The 13,494-nt window shown below is 38.9% G+C and overlaps 1 protein-coding gene across 2 annotated transcripts in view; it reads right to left on the bottom strand.

The window, feature by feature from the left end:
* Positions 1–13,494, bottom strand: part of DIAPH3 (diaphanous related formin 3) — a 522,354-nt gene that overhangs the window by 359,181 nt on the left and 149,679 nt on the right. For both annotated transcript variants that reach the window (XM_066380803.1, XM_066380804.1), the window contains 2 exons: positions 11,730–11,866; positions 9,905–10,010 (listed from right to left, as the gene is read on the bottom strand). In XM_066380803.1, coding sequence (XP_066236900.1) covers positions 9,905–10,010; positions 11,730–11,866 — 243 coding nt within the window. The remainder of the gene's footprint in view (positions 1–9,904; positions 10,011–11,729; positions 11,867–13,494) is intronic.

Here is a 13,494-nt window from a genome sequence, read left to right as displayed (position 1 = left end):
AAATTAACTCTCTACCATATTCCATACTGTTCATTTCGTCTGTCATTAAATGTGAGAACAATTTATTTGAAATTGAATATAACTTAAGCTAATAAAAGAATTTTTGATAGGGGAAGGAAGATACTTAAAAAGAAATAATAAACCAAGATATGATAATTCAGCCTGACCAGATGGTGGCACAGTGGATAGAGCATCAGACTGGGACTCAGAGGACCCAGGTTCGAAACCCCAAGGTCACTGGCTTGAGCATAGGCTAATCTGGTTTGAGCACAGCTCACCAGCTTGAACCCAAGGTCGCTGGCTCACTCGCTCTGCTGTAGCCCCCCAGTCAAGGCACATATGAGAAAGCAATCAATGAACAGCTAAGGTGCCGCAACAAAAAATTGATGCTTCTCATCTCTCTCCCTTCCTGTCTGTCTGTCCCTCTCTGTTGCCGACACACACACACAATAAAAGATATGACAATTCATTATAAGGAGAACTTTAACTGATCTCAGGGAAAATTAAATGGGTGCATTTGAGCATTTAAGACCCCAAGGGAAACAAAAACAAACAGGAGCAAATAAACTTGGCTAAATCCAGAAGGCTTTTTAAACTATGAGTTGTTTCAAAACACCTATTCAATGTCCAATGTATATTTGACTATAGTGATAAATTTCAATGCACACTTGATTTTAACTCAATAAAGGGTGATTTTTAAATACTCTTTATAATACTTTAATGAACATAAACCACTTATAAAATGGGGAAATTTCTAATTTTTTTAAATACTGTAAAATTCGAAGTTTTTCCTGACTTTTTGAGATGTGAAAAAAAAGAACTAATCAAATTTTCAAAGATTTAATCCATAGTTGATATCAATGAAATACTCTGAGATTGAAGAGTTCTTAAATTAAAATTTTTTTTCCATTCTTTTTGTAACAGCCATGACAACACAACTCTCCATCTTTGATTACAGGGAATATAAATGAGGTAAAGGGATTAAGGTGAAAAAAAAACACTGTCTATGAAGAGAGAAACAGTATGGTGGGAAAGAAGGTGAAGGGGGGTAAATGGTAATGGAAGGAGATTTGACTTGGGTGGAGAACACATAATATACAGATGGTGTGTTCTAGAATTGTATATCTGAAAGCTGTATAATTTTATAACTAATGTGTCATCCCAATAAAGTCAATTAAAATAAATCAATAGCAAACAGCCCCAGCTGTTGTGAAATGTTGAAATCCATCACAACATTTGAACTAAAGCCACTTCCCAGAGGCTGCTCCCAGCCAATACTGAACACAGCCAAGAATACCAAATGGGTGTACTCCTGGGATATGCAGGTCTTGTCCTTGAGGATTCCCCAACGACCTTGCCAAGTTCTCGCAGAACTGCATAGCATCCTAAGACGCTTCCACCCAGCCTTCCAGCCTCCCTTCTCACTCTCCTTCACCAGGGGTCAGACCTGCACTGAGGCTAGCAATCCCATCCTTCCCGAACTCCCTCTCCAGGGTCCCTCCTCGGCATTTCCCCAATTCCCTTGGACATCACATCTCTTACTCTAAGAGGACCCAGAGTAACACAGCAAATATACATAAAATATACATAAAAGCAAGTTCCAGCAAGAGTACCATTTTCAAATTGTCTGATTCATAAGTATTATAAATAAAACTTCACACTTAATAGAACACTTTCACATTTTCTTATTTTTCTCTAATGAGCGCTCTCTGCACTTTTAATTTGTAACCATGAGATACTTGTTAAGACCATGTGCAGGTAAAATACCTGAATGTATTTGGAACATAATTTTCCTCTAGTAAATGTTCTAGAGACAACAAAGGCTTAGATTATATTTTGGGCTTTTGTTTCTTTGGAAAATAAAGGTTGGCAAAAGTAGGTTTACAATTGTAAAACACAGTTTATTCTTGTATTCTTATTAACCATTGTATTATTTCTATTATAACTATAAGCCTACCTTTGCCCATCCCTGTATATTGTAGGGTACAGACATATCTACCATATGAACCCTAGAAGGACATACCAACCACTCCTCTCCACTGAATCCTAGAAGAAAATATCCGCCTACTGTTTCAACATTGTCACTAGATCTTAAGCAGTCTAATGGTATGATGGTGGCACAAAGATGTGAAGGTAGTTAATACCACTGAACCATTACATTTCATTAGGTATATTTTATCACAATATTTAAAAAAAAAAAAAACACAGTAGCTCTGTATTTTAAGAGTGGGTAAAAAATTATGAGACTTGAGTTCTTTTTACTAGGTAAAATAATAAAAATAAGATATCCATAGAAGGACATCATAAATCCACCTATCAGTATTTAAAGAGTAATACACTAAATCAAGTTTTGCGAAACCTCTGGCCAATTCAACAGAAGGATTTAAGTATAACTTAAGTGAGCAAGCTCAGAAGCTCAAGTTGCTACAGGTTCACAAAGCATCAAAACAAGAAAAAAATAAGCTTCTCCGCTAAAACAACTTTCCCCATCTCTTTCCTTATTCACATTTGTTCCCTGACATAACTAATACTTCTTGTCTCTGATTAAGAAGCTTTATACAACATGCTTTCCCTTTAGTCAGTAATTAATGTAGGGAAAGCCCTACATAGCTTCACATGAACCAAAATTACCGGTTTCATTTCAATGTACCTTCATGTACAATGAATGTATAGGAACAACACCAGGAGTGTCAGACTGAAGGAAAAGTCAAGAAGATGACACGAAGAGGTTTAGTGGTCTGTTCCCTGTTGTAAGACAATTCTCTGTGAGTGTCTTATACTTCTGCATGTAGTCTAAGTAGAGGCATTGATGACCTTTCTTCTGGATGATCTTTTCAAGGATGCCTTTATAGCCAGTAACCTTGGAACATAGACATGTCTCTTCTCCAGATCAGAGGGCAGTCATGCTCTGTCTAGTATGATAAAGATGATTTGGAGCAAAGTGCAGGCATACTTACAGCCAACTATAAAAGATTTGGGTTCTTGAAACTCAAAATTACTCTCGTATAGCCCAACTCGCCATCTCTACAACGTCCTCAGACAGTCCCTCCAAAACCAATAATTGGATTCAATTATTTTAAAAACTGAGAATGCTAAAGTTTATCAGCCAGCTGGAAGGCCATGTTGAAAGCACTGTCACCCACAGCCCCAAAAGTGATAAATGTCCCAACTAGGGGATCCCCAACAACTATCAACATTTTCTTTCCAGAAGCACCATGTGCATAATATGGAGAAGTCAAACATTATACCTCTTTCTTCAAAAATACTGTGACTTACAGGTTAGAGATGGTCATAAGAAACGTTGAAGTGCTTAAGGAAACATTACCAGTACACCAAGCCCTCAGTCAACTATGAAGATCTCTCAGAACTGAGGCTATCCTTGGAGGGAGGGTCACCCAATTAGAAAAGGTGGCAAGAAATGTGTCCCTGATTTTAGCTGAAATGATCAATGACATCACATCTACCCAGGTCAGCACCAACTCACCAGCCAGACTGTTATGAATGAAAGAATTGTCATAGACTTCCTCTTTGTTGAACAAGGGGAAGTCCCTGCAATCGGCAATACATCATTCTGTACCTGAATTAGTATCTCAGACCAAGTGGAAAGAGAAGAAAGCCTTCTGGTATTCTAAGTAGACATGGGGGGGGGGGTCTACTGACTGGGTCTGGTACCTGGAAGGCACAGCTGAGGTCAATATTGCAGGTTGCCCTCAATGTGCTGCTTGGAGTCCTGCTGATCAGCTGTCTTAATTTAAATACTTTGTGAGACAAAATTACCAGATTTCATCACAGCCTGTTTAATCAGAGTGATTGCCGCCCATATTAGTTGTATTCCCTAAGGCAGTGGTTCTCAACCTGTGGGTCGGGACCCCAGCGGGGGTTGAATGGACCAAAACACAGGGGTCGCCTAAAGCCATCGGAAAGCTTTAGGCAACCCCTGTGTTTTGGTCCGTTCGAACCCTGCCGGGGTCGCGACCCACAGGTTGAGAACCGCTGCCCTAAGGTCATGGTTTCTCTCTTAAGAATACAACCCACTGCAACTGGACCCTGGGGCTGATGCAAAGCTGATACTTAAGCTATTGTTTTTGCTGTGGGTAATAAAGTCCTTTATTTCCAATCTAAGACTCTGGGGTCTTCCGACAGCCCCCATAAAACTGTGGTACATTAATTTGTTATACAAGCGGTATAAAGTTGCAGACCATTCAAGTTCTTGACACAGCCCAGCTACAGGACCAAAGGAAGGTGCATCCAGAAAGACAGACGTGGAAAGAAAGCCAAAGAGAATACCCACTGCTGGTTCCTTTCCTGACAAAGATCTACTGCAATTCAACCAGCCCTGTGACAACAGCAGAGGCTCCAACAAACACTTTAAAACCCGGTTAATGCTCCATTAAAATTAATAATAAATAAATAAATAACCCGGTTAATGCTTCTGATACTCTAAGAAAATATGGCTCTAACAAGAGAAGAAAAAAAGGTACACAGAAAGGCAAAGAAAAAGAAGAGAGAAATGAAAATAACAGGAAAAATCAAAGTGTAACAGAAACTAGAGATTGATTCATCCACACTTAATCCAACCCTTTTCTAAGAAAAATGACCTGGCCAACACCAACACCAGGGGACAATTACATAAATGAAGACAGAACCTTGTGAAGGAAGGGCTGGTGCACTGTTGTCTGTCCTTAGTGCCTCGGGTTCTAACCAGAATAGAATGTTGGTAGTGGGGCTTCTATTAGAACATCCCAAGGGGGCAGAGGGTGTGGGGTGTTGGGGGGAGGCATCCCTAAATTTGGTCTGGCATTTCTTCTGCATTAGTTTTGGCTCTATACTGTCCACATATGGCTCCTGAGCTTGCCAGAAACTGTAAGGTACCCAGTACCATTTCCTGATTAAATTACATAGAGTAGACTATGTTGCTTAAAGCTGAAAACCTCATCTGATATACTTCAATAATGTACATTTATTTTAATTCCAATATTTATATTAGTATCTATAGTTCTTTCCTGACTGTAAGACTCTCTAAGGCCTGAAAACAATTTTGAGTAATTTCTGATATTCAGTTTTTTATTTTTACAATACTGTTGGATAAGGGAACAGCATTGAAGGGCAGAAGAATGTTCATTCTATTACAATCACAAGCAACCAAATTACCTTCATTATTATTATCAGACTCAAGAAAATTGAACAAAACTCCTTTAAAAAGTATTTTGTTATAAATATACTTCGCAAAAAAATATAATCAATTTTTTATTTTACTACCACCCATTTCTTCCATTTTAAAAGCAAACAACATGCCTGACCTGTGGTGGTGCAGTGGGTAAAAGCATTGACCTGGAATGCTGAGGTCGCTGGTTCAAAACCCCAGGCTCGCCTGGTCAAGGCACATATGGGAGTTGATGCTTCCTGCTCCTCCCCCCTTCTCTCTCTCTCTGTATCTCTGTCTCTCTCTCTCTCTCTCTCTCTCTCATAAAAAAATAAAATTAAAAAAATAAAAGCAAACAACTGGGTTCTATTTTATTTAGCAACACACGACTATTATTTTTAATTTGGTGATCAGCTAATATCACCCAAACTAGTACATTTTTAATAAAGACAAATTATATAGCTAATAGAGTAAAATGGGCACTTAGAGAAATAGCTCTATGGGAAAACTGATAACCAGCTAGCTTCAAAATATCTCGAGTTAAATCAAATACATAACTTTGCCTGACCTGGTGGTGGCGCAGTGGATAGAGCATCGAACTGGGATGTGGAGAACCCAGGTTCAAGACCCCGAAGTTGCCAGCTTGAGCACAAGCTCATCTGGTTTGAGCAAAGCTCACCAGCTTGGACCCAAGGTCGCTGGCTCAAGCAAGGGGTCACGTGGTCTGCTGTACCCCCCCCCCCCCGTCAAGGCACATATGAGAAATCAATCAATGAACAATTAAGGAACCGCAAGGAAGAATTGATGTTTCTCATCTCTCTCCGTTCCTGTCTGTCTGTCTCTATCTGTCCCTCTCTGTCTCTGCCAAAAAAATAAAAAATAACCTAACTTTAACAACTATTAAAGGAAGGTGGTAGGGCTAGCCCCACTCCTCTCCATCCTTATCCCCTTTCACTGACTATGACAAATAAGATAAATAAGGATATCGCCTGACCTGTGGTGGCGCAGTGGGATAAAGCGTCGACCTGGAACACTGAGGTTGCCGGTTTGAAACCTTGGGCTTGCCAGGTCAAGGCACATATGGGAGTTGTGCCTCCCCTTTCTCTTTCTCTTTCTTTCTTTCTCTCTTTCTCTCTCTCTCCCCCCCCTTCTAAAAATCAATAAATAAATAGAAAAATACCCCCCCAAAAAAATAAAAAAAAAGATAAATAAGGATATCATTATAAAGAAATCTCCACAAATATCCATAGTTGCATTTTTCATAATAGCTAAAAAGCAGAAACAACCCAAATGTCTGCCAAGTGACAAATGATAACCAAATGTAGTACACATCTAGACGGTAGAATATCATTTGCAATAAAAAAGTATGACACGCCCTGGCAAGTTGGCTCAGCGGTAGAGCGTCAGCCTGGCGTGTAGGAGTCCCAGGTTCAATTCCCGGCCAGGGCACACAGGAGAGGCTTCCATTTGCTTCTCCACCCCTCCCCCTCTCCTTCCTCTCTGTCTCTCTCTTCCCCTCCCACAGCCGAGGCTCCATTGGAGCAAAGATGGCCCGGGCGCTGGGGATGGCTCTGTGGCCTCTGCCTCAGGCGCTAGAATGGCTCTGGACGCAACAGAGCAACGCCCCAGAGGGGCAAAGCATCGCCCCCTGGTGGGCATGCCAGGTGGATCCCGGTCGGGCGCATGCGGAGTCTGTCTGACTGCCTCTCCGTTTCCAGCTACAGAAAAAATGAAAAAAAAAAAAAAAAAAGTATGACACGTTATAAACATGGATGAACCTTGAAAATATTATGCTAAGTGAATGAAGCCAGTCACAAAGGACCAAAAATTGTAAGATTTTATTTATATCACATGTTCAGAATATGAAAATCTATAGAGATATTACATTAATGGTTGCCTAGAGATGGGATAACAGGGGTGATACAGGTGATGGCAAGGGACGAGGAGTTTCCTTTGGGGGTGATGAAAATGTTCTAAAATTGGGAAGGTTGCACAATTCCACAAATACACATAAAAACGCTGAACTTTATACTTTAAAGTGGATAAATTATATAATGTGAATTTAATCTGAATAAAGCTATTAAAAAAATCACTTCAAAACCGTATCTAATCTTTACACATACACGTTTTAAATTCCTCCAAGTCTTGGTAACAGCTTACATTACAATACAATACCAAAACCAGGAACTGGAAATCGGCACGATGCACAGAGCTTATTCAGATCATACCAGCTTTATACTCATGTGCGTGTATGCACAGGCAAGTCTGTGAAATCTTATCATGTAACGATTTATGTATCAAACAACACAACTAAGACCCACAACCTTTTCAACCACAGTAGACTCACTCCTGTTATTTATTGATGGTCACAGTCAACCCCTTCCCTGACTCTAACCCAAATCTTTGGCAACTACTAAACTGTTCTCCATTTCTGTAATTTAGTTATTTGAAAAATTTTATATAAAAGAAATCATACTATGTGTAACCTTTTAGAACTGGCCTTTTTCAATCAGGATAATTCTTCGGGGATTCACGCATAGTATGTATCAGTGATTCACTCCTTTTTGTTGCTGAGTAATATTCTATGGAATGACTGCACTACAGTTCAACCATTCACTTAGACACAGGCAACTGGGTTGCTTCTAGTTTTAGGCTATGACAAATACAGGAACATAAAAATTTGTGTATGGGTTTTCGTGAAAACATAAATTTTCATTAATCAGGAATGTAATTTTCTGGGTTGTATAATTAAATACCAATTTTAATATCAACACTGGTAATGTTCCTGGAAAAAAAAAAAAATGAAGATCCCTTTCAATCTCCACTCTCCACTGAATTTAATTTAACAAAATTACTTTTTAAAGCTGGCTTTTACTCCACAATTCTCCTGAAGGACCAAGCACTGCACTAAGCATTTCAAATACATTATTAATGTAACCTTGCATCAACAATGATCTAAGTATTGATATTATCTCCATCTGCCAACTAGAAAACTGAGCCATAGAAGAGGTTTGGGGCATGATCAGAGTCACACAGCTCAGATGCAAAGAACTTACATTCAAGCCTGCCTGATTCAGAAGTCTATTTCTTTCATCACAAGATCCTACACTTCCCACTTCTTTAACATGAATGTGATTAGATACAGGAAGTATATATTAGTACAAAAAAGTCTTTATATAGAGGATTAAGTTTACATGTGACCATTACATTTCATAAATGAGATTTTAAAAACTAGACATGATCTCTAATATGCTGATCAAATAACCAAAATTAATCTAATAATCTACTGGTATGTATTTGCACAAATATTGTATATGCAAAAAATAACAGGAGTGCTGAAGGAAAATTCACATAGAGCAACCATTCAGTTTTTCCCAATAAAGTTTTTGACAGAGACAGTGAGAGTCAAAGAGAGGGACAGATAGGGACAGACAGACAGGAAGGGGGAGAGATGAGAAGCATCAGTTCTTCTTTGTAGCTCCTTAGTTCATTGATTGCTTTCTTATATGTGTCTTGATGGGTGGGGGCCCTACAGAGGAGCAAGTGACCCCTTGCTCAAGCCAGCAACCTTGGGCTCAAGCCACTGACCTTGGGCGTTAAGCCAGCAACTATGGTATCATGTCTATGATCCCACACTCAAGCCAGCAACCCCACAGTCAAGCTGGTGAGCCCACACTCAAGCCGGTGATCTCGGGGTTTCGAACTTGGGTCCTCCGTGTCCCAGTCTGACACTCTATGCACTGTACCACTGCCTGGTCCGGCCCTATGAAATTTCCTTTAGGTTTATTCTTCATTAGCCTACGGTGGACAGGAAACATGGAGACAGATGAAAAAGGAGAAGGGAAAGGAAGGTAATGAGGTATGAATTACAAGTCCCTAGCACACCAAGCAGGAGGAAGAGCAGGGTCTCTGTCAGAGGTGGATGATACATCCCAGACTTCACCTGCAGGCCCTCCGATCAGGCAGGATGAGTCAGGAGGGGCTCTTGCCCAGAAGCCCCATTAACTGGACCCATGTAACAGGGACCATATGCAGATCTTCATGCCTGCCTCCTGCCCAGAGTAACCAACCACAACAAGCTTCCTCACCAGCCATTCACAAACACCGTCATCAAAATGTCAGAATAAATGTATTAAACTGACAGGTCCAAACAATTTCTAACTTTTTGTCAAAAATATTATTTATCAGTTATTTCCTTAAATACTCATACTTGTTTAGTAATGACTGAAATAATCATTATAGGTATAAAAACATGTCTCTTTTCTTAAGGAGAAATTAAATGAATATTAGTATCTACAGTAGATAGTATAATGTTTAATTCTACACGTGACCTTTTGGAAGCATGTAAACCTTTTTGAAACTTTCTATATACCTGTATGTTAGGCCTCATTATTACTTATGTAAACTCTCAACTTCTCAGATATAAAAACCAATACAATAAGAAGCCATAATGAGAAATTGTCAAAATTTCTTCAAATTTATAATAACCAACTTATGAGATTAAACAGAGAATAAACAATTTGTTTACAGATAAACCTAGAAAGCCAACTTCTAGGAAAGGAACTGATGGAAATAATTATAGGTATATACCAAGCTGAATCTATTAGATAAATTATGATATAGAATAAATTAAAGTTCTATACACTTTTTTTTAATGCTATGAAATAGTAAATGATACGCAAGATTTCATACTATACTGTTAAATACAAACCAGTCAGTAAAGAGTTGCAAAGCAACGTGTATGATGTACATGAAACCCACCTGCAGCTGAACTGAGCTGTGCCGAAGACCTTCCACAACAGAAGAAAACCTTTCAATTCCTCTTTCTTCTCCGGCTGACGTAAAAGCTTCTAAAACATCTTCAAGGCTGGTGGAAATTTGGGATTGACTAATTAAATAGCAAACAGCAAATAACCCAAATGCAATATTTCAACTGCTTGATTTAATCAACTCTGAAATCACTAGTTCCAGGCAACCATAACATTTTAGTCACTTACTCAGTACAGTATGTATCAGTTTACATAGCAGGTATCATGCATTGCCCTGAATATGTTACACACTTTGATCTGTTTGTTTCTCTTTGTAACCCTATGATGATGTTTATTTATCAAGCATTTATATAGTGCTTACTACACATCAGGCATTATTTGAACCAGTTTACAAATAGTATGTCACTTTAATGTGTATCATTCTATGAGTTAATTATCATTATCCCATATTACAGATTTGCAACTGAGGCAGAAAAGGTTAAGCAATTTGTTTCACATCTACTAAATGGTGGAACAAGGACCTAAAACCAGATAGTTTGGATAAACAAAGAAAAAGGAGAGAGAAAAAAGAGGGGAAAGAAAGAAGAAAGGGAAGGAGAAAAAGGGAAGAAAAAGGAAAGAGGAGAGAAGAAAGAAAGTGTGGGAGAAAGGGAGATGAAAGAAGGAGAGAAGCAAAGAAAGGAGGAGGATGCAGGAGGAGGAGAAGGGAGGGGGAGGGGAGGGGGAGGGGAGGGGAGGGGAGGGGAGGGAGAGGGATCACAGGAAGCATCTTACATGTCAACATTAAATTCACTGTGGAAGGAGACCTGATTTAGGGTGGTGAACACACAATACAGAGTAAAAATGATGTATTAGAGAACTGTATCCCTGAAAGCAATTAATTTTTTAAACAATGTCACCCCAATAAATTACAAGAAAAAAATTACTCTTAGGTTTCAATACCAAAATTAATGTGGCCTTTGCAAAATAAAAACTGGGACATGCTGGGGCTGCACACCTGGCATTGCGTGCCGGGACCGCAGCAGGAACAGCCCCTCCACAGTACCTCTAACAGGTACCTATGGGGCCGAGGGGCAGCTCAGCGCTGCCTGTGACTCTCCAACTCGGTCCAAAGTGAGTGATGCAGCCACAGCAGGATCACCACAAGGGCAATTTTCAAATGTGCGCAAGAGGTTCCAGTCTGCCTACTCTTCTAGGACAGGGCTTTTTCTGTTTAGTCTTTTGATGGTTTGGTTTTTATATCTTTATTCTTTTTAAAAACGTTTAAAAACTTTTTTAAATGCTGTCTTGTAATAAGAACCGCCAATATTCTTTTTTAAAAAGTTCATCTTTATAATTATCTTTTCATATGTATGTAATATCCTTTTAGTTACAGCCCTAACATGTGAATGTCTTTAAAGCTTCGCTATGTATTTCATGGTCAAGAACTATATATCCTCATCCAGTAAAATGCAATTCCATGTGTTGCTTTCTAAATCTGCCTCACATAAAGATTTTCAAATTGTACGGTATTTGCTTTAACAAGGGAATATACATGTCCTACACCTTTAATTAATTCTACCTGAAAAAAAATTGTACACAAAACAGAATATTTTTCAAAGCCTTCATTTAGAATTTTATTTAGGGTTTGAGTTCAGAGCAGTTTAAAATAAAATGAAGAAGTCAGTTTTTCACAGCCTATGTGAATCTAAATCAGCTGCTCAAGTGTATTCCATGTACTTAAATTCTGATCTAAAACAAAGTAGATAATGAAAACATTAAATAAATTCCATGTGTGCAATCATTACATAATAAGAAGAAGAAGGCGGAAGACTCACATGCTCTCCTCCCCGACAATGCACACCGCAGAGAGGAGCTTGACCACATCCGTCATCATGCCGGGGTGCGTGGGGTCGATGGCTTTTGCTAATAGAGACAGGCTCCGCTCTTCACTCATAATTCTCTCCAAGCCATACTGTAACATTTTGGAAATAGAGGTCAAATGGTAACAGCGAGTTCTTAAAAAATAGCGTCCTGAAGAAAATGTACTTATTAAAAAAAATGTTTGTAGGATAATATATTTTGACACTTAGTAAACTTGAAAAATATAAAAATGTATAACATCCTAAAAAATTCATAGTAGCATACGCTTTACATCAAGAACCAAGAGAATCAACCAAATAGAGATAATCTCTCAAAGGCAATTTTAAGACAGTATTAACTGATAATTATTAACATAGATAAGTGGCTAACTGGAGAAAGAGAAGCAGTGTGAAATATTGAGATTTCCCAACAGAAACACACAAAATGAATTAGTCAGTTACTGAAGTACATGTAGACCAGGGGTCCCCAAACTACGGCCCGCGGGCCGCATGCAACCCCCTGAGGCCATTTATCCGGCCCCCACCACACTTATGGAAGGGGTACCTCTTTCATTGGTGGTCAGCGAGAGGAGCATAGTTCCCATTGAAATACTGGTTAGTTTGTTGATTTAAATTTACTTGTTCTTTATTTTAAATATTGTATTTGTTCCCGTTTTGTTTTTTTACTTTAAAATAAGATATGTGCAGTGTGCACAGGGATTTGTTCATAGTTTTTTTTATAGTCTGGCCCTCCAACGGTCTGAAGGACAGTGAACTGGACCCTGTGAAAAAAGTTTGGGGACCCTTGATGTAGACACTAAGTCCATGAGGATCCTTCCTGGGAAGGAAGATGGTCATAGATATACGACCACAAGTAAGTAAATGCACACTGTAAATGCACATTTTACTTTCTTCCTCCCTAAGCAGTCAAAATCTAGAGTGCATTTTACACTCACAGCACGTCAACTCAGACTAGCCATGTTTCAAATGCTCAATAGCACATACATAGCATAACGACATGGTACAGGCTAGGCCCAGAGAGCGACACCCAGCTCATACAGGGCCAAAAGCTGAAAGATGATTTGGGCACACGTCATATTGAAACTGCCATAAGAGGCATATGCATTCTGATCAGAATGATATTTTATCAACAGAAAGACAGTGAGGTTGTAAACACATTCTAAAAATGGGGTTATCTAGAATAAGGACAAAGCTTGTTTGCCACTGCCAGGATGTCACATCAAATTAGAAGGAGTTATGTTAACAGCTGAGTGTTCTGATTTAAGGATGTTTATACATCTCTAAAGGTCCCTTTACAATCTATGGAAAGACAAGTATCAAATAGTATCAAATAACAAAGAATGAAGAGAAGCAATAAAACAGAGACTCCTTTATCTTTAGTGAGAAATATCTCTTGTGAGAAATTGGTTGATTATAGTATAAGCCTATGAACTATGGCTTATACTCAAAATTAGCACTAGCTAGAAGTATCAAAGTTGAATCTGTAACAAGCTTAGACCCAAAAGTTTTGAGTGCGATGAAATTTTGGTTATAACTTTCTACTTTAAGTGGCATTAATGTAAAGCACCCTTCACACTGTGCTGCAATACTACCTCTGCTTTGGACTGCTACCTAGGGAACACAGGAACAAGAAAGGCAGGACAAACAGAAAGATCAAGAGCACCAGAATATGATTTTAGGAAAGACGTCTGGCTTATTGATGACAGGGAAAAGCTTAGAA

Source organism: Saccopteryx leptura, chromosome 4 (assembly GCF_036850995.1).
Source record: "Saccopteryx leptura isolate mSacLep1 chromosome 4, mSacLep1_pri_phased_curated, whole genome shotgun sequence".
Taxonomy (NCBI): Eukaryota; Metazoa; Chordata; class Mammalia; order Chiroptera; family Emballonuridae; genus Saccopteryx; species Saccopteryx leptura.
This window is presented reverse-complemented; position numbering and strand designations above follow the sequence as displayed.